Source organism: Xenopus laevis, chromosome 4L, assembly GCF_017654675.1.
Source record: "Xenopus laevis strain J_2021 chromosome 4L, Xenopus_laevis_v10.1, whole genome shotgun sequence".
Taxonomy (NCBI): Eukaryota; Metazoa; Chordata; class Amphibia; order Anura; family Pipidae; genus Xenopus; species Xenopus laevis.
This window is the reverse complement of record NC_054377.1, coordinates 63338065-63348346: the sequence shown is the minus strand read 5'-3', so window position 1 is coordinate 63348346 and position 10282 is coordinate 63338065. Positions and strand designations below refer to the sequence as shown.

The 10282-nt window shown below is 37.9% G+C and overlaps 1 protein-coding gene across 1 annotated transcript; it reads left to right on the top strand.

The window, feature by feature from the left end:
- Positions 1-2546: 2546 nt before the first annotated feature.
- pdcd5.L (programmed cell death 5 L homeolog) lies at positions 2547-9974 on the top strand. The gene is made up of 6 exons (XM_018258035.2): positions 2547-2726; positions 4912-4952; positions 5504-5565; positions 7015-7106; positions 8195-8266; positions 9484-9974. The coding sequence occupies exons 1-6, from the start codon at positions 2661-2663 to the stop codon at positions 9526-9528; spliced, it is 378 nt and encodes a 125-aa protein (XP_018113524.1). The 5' UTR covers positions 2547-2660; the 3' UTR covers positions 9529-9974.
- The last annotated feature ends 308 nt before the right edge of the window (positions 9975-10282 follow it).

The following is a 10282-nucleotide window of genomic DNA, read 5'->3' as shown; positions in this document are numbered from 1 at the left end:
GCCCTCTACTAGGTCCCTTGCTTTTCAACTTGTTTATTAATGACCTGGAGGTGGGCATTGAAAGTACTGTTTCTATTTTTGCAGATGATACTAAAAAAATGCAAAGTTATACACTAAATGGCAGTGTGTTGGGAGTTTCCTTAAATGAGAAGGATCTAGGGGTTTTTGTAGATAACAAGTTGTCTAATTCTGGGCAGTGTCATTCTGTGGCTACTAAAGCAAATAAAGTTCTGTCTTGCATAAAAAAGGGCATTAACTCAAGGGATGAAAACATAATTATGCCTCTTTATAGGTCCCTGGTAAGGCCTCATCTGGAGTATGCAGTTCAGTTTTGGACTCCAGTCCTTAAGAGGGATATAAATGAGCTGGAGAGAGTGCAGAGACGTGCAACTAAATTGGTTAGAGGGATGGAAGACTTAAATTATGAGGGTAGACTGTCAAAGTTGGGTTTGTTTTCTGTGGAAAAAGGCGATTGCGAGGGGACATGATTACACTTTACAAGTACATTAGCGGACATTACAGACAAATAGCAGGGGACCTTTTTACCCATAAAGTGGATCACCGTACCAGAGGCCACCCCTTTAGACTAGAAGAAAAGAACTTTCATTTGAAGCAACGCAGGTGATTCTTTACAGTCAGGACAGTGAAGTTGTGGAATGCACTGCCGGGTGATGTTGTGATGGCTGATTCAGTTAATGCTTTGGGTGGGTGGAACCACCAACATCAGATTTATATAATTGATTTTTTATAGACTTCTATTGCTGTAAATTTAAACTGCTGCCATTCTTTAAATATTAATACCAGCGCTGCGAAATATGGCGCTCTGTAAATAAATGTTAATAATGCCAGGGTCCAAAACTTTGCAAAGTTAGTCAACGGGTAACTACAGTTCAAGGTTTGGAAAAGTGGGCGGAGCCACCAACAGCCAGTCAAATTTCACCTATTGAATTTTATTGGTTTAAATTTAAAATGCTGCTGTTCTCACATTATTTAGGCCAGGGTCCCCAAACTTTCCACATTTTGTCACTGGATGTCTACAGATTCATGGTCAGAAAAAGCAGGCAGAGACAATTTCACTCACTGATTTCAATAGGGAAATATAAACTGCTGCAATTTTCATCCATTTAATGATAGGGTCACCAAACTTTGCAGTTTGTCACTGGGTGACTATGGATTCAGGTTAGAAAAACAGATTTATATCAGTGAGTTCACATGTTTTTTAAACCAACATGAGTATGTTCCCAAACTTCCCTTTCTAATTTATTCTGCACTTTCCTTCCCCTTTTGCAGTTTACATTATGCCAATTTTCCAGAAAAAATGGGTAGTTTACCTTTGAATTAACTTTAAGTATGTTATAGAATGGCCATTTCTAAGCAACGGTTCAATTGGGCTTAATTATTTATAGTTTTTTAAATATTTGCTTTTATCTTCCAGCTCCTTCCTTCCAGCATTCAAATGGGAGTCACTGAACCCATCTAAAAAACAAATATTCCATAAGGCTACAAATGTATTGTTATTGCTACGTTTTATTATTCAGGTCCTCCTATTCATATTCTGGTCTTTTATTTAAAGCAGTGCATGGTCTTTTCCCCATTTTTGTTTTTTTTTCACATTCAAAATCAAATGAAAAAGAGAAATAGAATGAAAATCGGAGGGGAGTCGTGTAAGTAGTAAAAACAATAGAAATTGTTGCCATTGTCATGTCCGTGCTAAGATATTTGAGTAGTTTAGCAGGGAAAGGTTAAAGGAACAGTAACACCAAAACATGAAAGTGTTTAAACATATAATACTGTTACAATGGTATTTTATCTATCTGTTATGTAGCTAGGGTTGCTACCCGGCTGGTATTTTTCCTGATACTACCAAGGCCGATATTACAAATTTACTGGCAATGTAGTAAATGTGTAATACCTTTAACTAAACCCCTTGGCCTGCCCCCAATCCGCTGGAAAGTTAACTCCTTCTGGCCATCGCCGTGATGTGGCTCTGCCCTCTTTGCATCACGGCCTATCCCTTTTTCGTCATGGCACGTCCCTTTTGTTCCCACCACAAGCCAGTACAAATTTAATGAAAAGGTGGCAACCCTATATGTAAACTGTGCCTTTTCTCCTTTATTCCAGCTTGAATGGCTGTCCCCACAGCTACACAGCACTGCAGCTTGTTTATATAAACTATAATAGTCTTTCTGTAGAACTCTGGTTTCACCTGTGTCAAGCAACAGTCCACTATATTCTAATTGCTTTGATACACTTTCAGTTTTTGTTACCACTGTTCCTTCAAGAGATCTTTAGTACCATTGGGTAATTCTAGGGTGCCCAGCCTTTGTACCATACCTGCCAATATGGATGGCCTGACAAGAAAAAAATAATAGCTTAAAATCAAAAAGGCTTCCCCCACAATGAGCTGCAAATAGGTGGCTTCTTCCTCATCCCCGGCTGCCTGGGATAATAGCGTAAAGTGGCACTAAATAGAAACGACATTCGATTATCAACACTAGACAGAACTGGAGAACGTTAGCAACTAGTAATGCCTTCGGAATGGCACTAGCACGCATGCGCGCGGGTGTGTCACACCGTAAGAGCGCAGCGACGCACAATTTAGCCAGTTACAGGGAGGCCTAGCGTGGAGAGATTTGGGCTGTAATCAGAACTGGAACAGAATGGCGGACCCAGAGCTGGAGGCTATTCGCAAGCAGCGCATGTCAGAGCTGCAGAGCAAACATGGGGTGAGAAACCAGCTTTATTCGCCTCCTGGTAGCCTGCACACATTCCCATCTATCAGTAGTACGCCAACGTGCTGAGCATGGAGCCTGCTGCCTGTTGCTATGCACACAATCACTGGCACACCTTCCATTTACTCTTACTGATGCTTGTCTGCCTGCTAAGCATATGGAATATAATGCACGAGCAGAGCTTCCAAATAACTGACTTAGAAGTCCATAGAATTCCACCCATACTGCATAGTGGTAGAACTTAGAATTCTAAGCATCATTCCAACGTATAATAATCATCTGTCTGCTTTTCTATTCTCTGCGCTTCTTCCTCTGATTCCTGAAATAGTATAGTACAAGTCACACCTGCAGGAGGAATGATTTATATATTGCTCTATCGTTTCAAGACTCTGTGTCTGTCAGTTGAGCTACATGAAGCAAAACTGCAGGCAGAGAAAAACTCATCCCCTAGTCTCATCACTGTGCTTACTAGTCTGTGCTTTATAACGGTAGGGAAGACTAGTAAAAAATAAATATGACTGTATGGGCACAAAGCATAAAACATTTTGGTTTTGCTGTAAAAAATTTTTTTTATAGTATATAAACCTTTTGGATAATTCCTATCCATGTCCAGCGAATATACAAGGTGTAGATTGTGCATACAGGCTCCATGGATTCATTAAAGGGGTATTTCACCTTCAAATTAACTTTTAGTATGATGTCCAAATTAGCCTAGCGTCCAGGCAATGCTTTTTTAATGAGAGATGGGTAATATGAATTGGAGAGGCCTGTATCGAAACACAAACAATAAAAAGTAACAAGAACAATGAACGTATAACCTCAGCGATTTTTGGCTGCTGGAGTCAGTGACCCCCCCCCCCCCATTAGAAAACCGAAAAGAAGAGGAGGGCCTGCATAGAAACAAAAGTAATAAAAAGTAACAAGAATAATGAACTTATAGCCTCAGTGAGCAATAGATTTTTGGCTGCCGGGATCATTGACCCCTATTAGAAAACTGGAAAGAAGAGCAAGGCAAATAATGCAAAAACTATATATATATATATAAATGAAAGCAAAGTTGCTAAGAATAGGGCATTCCATAACATGTTAATGTAAAGGTAAAACACCTCTTAATACTAGGGTTTTTTCCCTAAAAATATGCATATTTTAATGTCTACCAGAATTTCCTGTTGGATGAAACTTGGCAGTTGTGCCGTATTGTATTAGGGCCTCGATTTTTGTTTATGTATTTGTTTTAATGCCCGCTGACCTGAAGTATCCAATACTAATGTTAATAATATAATATAGGCCTTTTTGGCAGGCTGAGGGGGCCTGTACCTTCAAAAATATCTTTGCCTGCTTCCAGATTTGTGACAGCTGCTCAAAAAAGCGTATAGACTTAAGTACATTGTGCGGCATCTTTACTGCAGTGCTGCAGTGTTGTTTGCACTGTCTGTAATTTCTTTTGATGTTGTTTAGTTTCAATAGTATTATGATTATAAAAAAAAAAACACCACCTTTAAAACTGGATATAAATTGCTCAGGGAAATGTTTCACATTGCAAATTCATGTTAGGAATGTGTCTTGAATTTTTGAAATTATCAAGGTTTCCCTGTTTGCAGAAGGAATGTGTTGATCTCAACTTTAAGTTTCTCCTTTTTTTCCACCATTCCTTTTGGAACAGATATTAAAGGACACATAGTATGTATAAAAAAAACAAAAAAAAACAAGAATGTGTTGGTGCATTAGATATAAAATGAATTTGCTTTTAACTTTCTGCAAAAATCCTACTAGTCCCTACTGCCTCCTTTACCATTCTGTGCAGGGGAGTCAACAGCAATCAGCACACTGCACTGTAGGATAGGAACCAATCAGCAGCTAGACTGACCTGATATGGAATTGAAGCCTTTGCTTGTGTGACTGAATAGCTTTGATTGGCTATCCACCTCCTACTGTGCTTCTGGCAGGGACCATTAGGACACCCCTTATTTGAAACACAGACATGGACCATTGAATGTCTATAAAGAGCTCCAGTAAAGGGTCCATTTTTAAAGACTATTACTTTACACCCAAAAGTAAATCCAGCACCATATAGTATACATCATTGCCTTCAAAATTAGGGGTTTTTATTTATCCTATATGTCTCCTTTAAGCATGTTTTTGTAGTATAGTCCGTATTAATTCTTCTTTTATATTTTAGGAAGCTGGAAATGATCAGTCTCAACAGGAAGCCAAGCAAAGGTGTGTGCCATATGGGAAGCAAAGCCTCTAATACTTATGTGATATTTTCTGCCAATGAATGTTGGTTAAACCTTCTAGAAAAGGCATATAGCAACCAGTCTGCAGGTAGAAGTTACTTGTCACCTGTTGCACCTGGGTAAACATTGTGCCATTTATTATATATGGGGAAATTGGCTTAGTGAAGTGGTGTTTGACCCTTATACACAGATCAATATTGTCTAGTGACTTGCCCATCCCTGACAAAGTGTAAAGCTTATTGACCAGTGAATGGGGCAAAAAAGGTCTTGTTACCAGGGTAAAATGACTGAAGTTGCTTTCAGAAATAACTTGATCATTTAGTCCCTTGTGTATATGGCTCCATTGGCTTACTTTCAGTCCCGGTGGGCTAGAACTTGGAATACATTTTAGTGAAGTTGCATAAATTACATGTGTAACTCTTGCAAGGGCATTTTATTGTTCCTTTTGTGATTTTTATTTTAAACCATGGATGATTAACTTTGCTTGAAGATTAAAGTATATATATTTAATTACTTCTTTGCTCTTTCCTGCAGAGAGGACGACATGAGAAATAATATTTTAGCTCAAGTTCTCAGCCAGGCAGCACGGGCCAGGTGTGAGTAACCTCTTGAACCCTCTGTTTCAGCTACACTGTCTTAAACTCACCAGCTTGTCTCAATTTCAATTTATTATTTCTGTTGTAAGTCATGGTTATTCATAGAACCCTAACAGATGTATGACTTCACAAAATGATCGCTCTTCTGTTGATATGTTAAGTACAGAGACTCCAACCTGAATCCCTTTAAAGCCCCATCCACGACCCTGTTCCACTCAGACTACACCCTGTTCCCCCAAGTCCATGCCACTATAGGGATTTATGGTACAACTGTGGGGTTGCACTCCTATAATACAGAATAACATAGGGGGGCTAGATTGAACCCAGAATGCAGTTACAAAGAGATTTGGAGTGATTATTTACTGCCATCGATACTACAGGAATTAACCAGGATTACCATTAAGATTTTATTATTATGTGTAATTTATATAGCGCCAATATATTTTCACAGAGATTATACATCATTCACATCAGTCCCTGGCCCAAAGTAGTTTACAATGTAAGGCCCTATCAGACACGCATAGTAAGGTCAATTTTATCAGGTGCCAGTTAACCCGCCTGCATGTTTTTGGAATGTGGGATGAAAGAAAAGCACCCGGAGATGCAAGGAGAACTGTGTACTGTGAGACACTGTGAGACAGCACTGAGCCCCCAAGCTCTCTTACCTCTGTTTAGTGCCATAAACAGATGGTGGACTAGAAAATTAATCTCCAAATTCCTGAAAACCTCAGGTATTTTGAAAATTAAAAAAAAAAAAAAGCATTGTTACACACCCCTGTCTGCCTGGCCCTGATTATTCGAACAGAGCACCTTTAACCCTTTGAGTGCTGGCCATAAATTTCTAAGCAACACCTTTTATTCCCATAATAAAACCTGCAAAGTAGAATCTGTGATTCAGGCACATGTTTACTTTGAAACCATTTAGACACTGTGATGTACAGCAGGGCTGTCCAGCTGGGGGTGGCCCTCCACATCAGTATGACTCCATTATGTACAATATTTCTTACTTTCCTCTGCTTAATATCATCGTACCAGTGCATAGTTATTAAAACGGAGTGCTCACCAGCTGCTTTGCAAATGGGCATGAGAAATGGATACCCTCAATTTTCACTGTAGCAATAAAACCCCTAGAATAAAACTGAATCTGTTCCCTGCTACACAGGATTATTGACAATATCCAGTCTGTTACCTAGAGACCCAATTTTATTTGCTTTCTCTGAAATCCTTAGTATGAGTTTGGGGGTCGCTGGAGAGCTTATCAACTATCCAGACCTCAGACAACCATTCCCATGAGAGTATCTAGTATAATAACCCACCATGGATTCAAGTGTAGAGATTATCAATGTAGTCTCCACTTGTGAATGTGTGATTATATTGTTTTTATATTTGTACAAGTTGGACAGTACTGAGGGGTTTACTCATGAATTGACTATTCTTTTCTTCTAACAGTGAATAATCTGGCACTTGTTAAACCAGAGAAAGCCAAAGCTGTTGAGAATTATCTTATACAAATGGCAAGATTTGGACAACTTGGTGGCAAAGTAAGTTCCTATTAAATGTCACATAGATAATACTTTACCTGATAAGTTACGTTATGTTAATGACACCATGATTTTTCCGTGGCACTTCTCCATTGTCTTGATAAAGGGTGCTCAATACTTTGTTTTTAGTAAATTCTTTAAAAGGTGAAAAAAAGACTGAACCCAAATTGTACTATTTAATAAATATGCCTTACTGTGTGTAGCATTGCATATAAGTGCATTTAGGTTTAAAGGAACAGTGATAGATGGATAGATGGATAGATAGATATAGTGTTACCCTGCACTGGTAAAGCTGCTGTGTTTGCTTCAGAAACACTACTATTGTTTATATAAATAAGCTGCAGATAAGCTCTGTAGAACATAATGGTGTTATCTGTTATTCAGCAACTCCAGTTTGCAATCTAGTTGCTAGGGTGCAAATTACCCTAGCAACCCTGAAGATAATAATACATTTGGAGCCTTCAAAATGCATGCGACAAATCGCATACAACTTAAATAAGGTAAGGAGATAGAAATATTTGAAGTCGCTGCGTCTGCATCTGACAGTCATGTTGCGTTGGATCAATGCTGCGACTTCATCCAGCATTTCTATCTCTTACCTTATTTCCATCGTATGCGGTTTGTCGCATGCATTTTGACGCAGCGAGTTGGAACGCGCAGAAAACATCCATGTAGTCCTACCCTTACAGAGCATTTGAAAAGTTGTTTAGAATTAGCCATTCTATAATGTAATAAAAGTTAACTTAAATGTGAATCACCCCTTTGATAGTAGTTTGTACAAATTTATGGTTTATACTTTATTTTGGGGTTATGATGGGTAATCATAATCCATATGAGATGTATGTAAGACTACTAATCAGTCAGATATTTGTTTTACACCACCTAAGAATGCGCGGTTGTTTTGCAGCGCTGCACCAATGAATGGAAAACTGTGTCATGGAATTCCTAAAATGAGCACGCCCTGCTTCTGAATCAATGTTCCATCTATGCGAGACGTCATTCTAAATGAAGCTTTGAATAAAAAGTTCAGCACTGCTGACTGGGATGTAACAGAGAACTGGTTGTAACAGAAATTCTCTTCCTTTCAGTTATCAGAAGAAGGATTAATAGAAATTTTGGAAAAAGTGAGTCGGCAGACAGAAAAGAAGACTACAGTAAAGGTGAGTGCATGGCCAGCCTGATTTTCCTGTCCTCGTGATTTGATATAAAGGGTCTTCTGTTGTATAGAATGTGCCATTCTTGTGCAGAAGGGACATATATGGGGCATATTTATCAAGGGTCGAATTTCGAATTGAAAACTTAAAAATTTGAATTCAAAAAGACCAACCGAAATTAAGTCAGTTTTTTTTTTTTTTTTGTCAAATAGGTCCGTTTTCGATCGAATAGGTCCGTATTTGCCCGAATGCGAATCGAAGGAATAGCGCATTCGATCGAATTTGATTAGAAGTTTCTAAAAAAAACTTCGATTTTTCAAAGTGCACCAATTGACTCCAAATAGGTTCTAGGAGGTCTCCCATAGGCGAAAACAGTAATTTGGCAGGTCTTAGATGGCGAATGGTCGATGTCGAATTTTTTTAAGGGACAGTACATGATAAATTTCAATATTCTAATTTTTTTCAAATTGAAATTTGGACTATTCCCTAGTCGAAGTACACACGAAATTCGTTTATTTATTTTTTTTCATTCGAAAATTTACCTCGACCTTTGATAAATCTGCCCCATATGTGTCTGGGGAGAATTGTATTAATTTTGCTTTGTGTATATAGATGATCAACTCTATAGCCTTTTCTCCAGCATTCTTAGTCTTTATTGCTAATGGGGCACATGGGTGCTGATGCCAATACAGGTTCAAGTCCTACTTACATTTATACTCCAGTCTATGGAATCAGTTATCCAGAAAACTCAGAATTACAGAAAGCCCATCTCACAGACATATGGGATCCCATCTAATTTTTTTTTAAATGATTTCCTGTTTCTCTGTAATAATAACAGTACCTTGTACTTAATCCCAACTAAGACATGCACAAGGATTCTACTGAATCCCGAACCGAATCCTGGATTCGGTGCATCCCTAGTAAAAAGTAGCAATAACAATATATTTGTAGCCTTACAGAGCATTTGTATTTAGATGGGGTCAGTGGCCCCCATTTGAAAGCTGGACAGAGAGCAAATAATTAAAAATAAAAAAATAAAAACTACACAAAAAAATGACCAATTGAAAAGTTGCCTAGAATTGGTCATTTTATAACCTACTAAATTTTAACTTAAAGGTGAACCTGAATTTACACATCACTTGTGTGTTTCATCTATCCTTATTATAGATTGATGGCAGCGATGTATACAATGACTTTATTCATATTGTCTCTTTGCCTTCCAGTTCAACAGAAGAAAAGTGATGGATTCAGATGAAGACGACGACTAGTGAATGAGATGTAAAACACGAGGCCTTTGATGTGATTGAGCTTTCGAGCACTGCATGCATTTTCAGACAGGCATTGAAATCCTTTCATTTGAAAAAGACGTTACCTTTTCTAAATTAAACTTTTTTGGTAAGAAAACAACCAGAAAGCAAGTGGAACCCTTTTTCAGAAAAAAATTTATGGCTTGCACATATTGTATGCTATACATAGTTTTGTTTTTTTTTTTCTTGGAAGGCCCTTGTGTAAGGTTATCATACCAGTTAAATTATTTAAACTGCATACATCATTTTCACTCATCAACTTTTTTTTGTTCTGAAATTTCAAGAACTATTTTAGATTTGTTTTTCCAAGATCGTGTGAATGTGATTAACATTTGACACCATATTTTAGACTGTAGAAGGATTATGTGCCATTACATGCTACAATAAAGGTTACATTTTGTCATTTACTGGACCAGATCCTTTTTGTATATCCGCCTAGTGCTGCTGGAGTATTTATGGTCTGTTTGGAATATATAGTCACACTACAGTCTAAATCACAACAGCATGCAAGAAAGGTAAGCCAAGGTGTGCATACAAAATACATAAGAAGTTGCCATTCAAAGTATAAGGGACAGCATTGTGACTTTTATGGTGGCATTTTTAAAACTCATTCCACCATTTGAAATGTTATTTTCAAATAACCTTTTATTTATTAAAGGTTGAGTTGTGGTTTTTTTTTATTGAAAAACTTTTTCGAGTCAAGGTTCACTTAAAA

Bases quoted from the DNA above. Each gene is read 5' to 3' on its own strand.
- pdcd5.L (XM_018258035.2), top strand. From the start codon at position 2,661: ATGGCGGACCCAGAGCTGGAGGCTATTCGCAAGCAGCGCATGTCAGAG. The intron at 4,953-5,503 runs GTGTGTGCCATA...TCTTTCCTGCAG, and splicing joins CAACAGGAAGCCAAGCAAAG to AGAGGACGACATGAGAAATA. The intron at 7,107-8,194 runs GTAAGTTCCTAT...TCTTCCTTTCAG, and splicing joins TTGGACAACTTGGTGGCAAA to TTATCAGAAGAAGGATTAAT.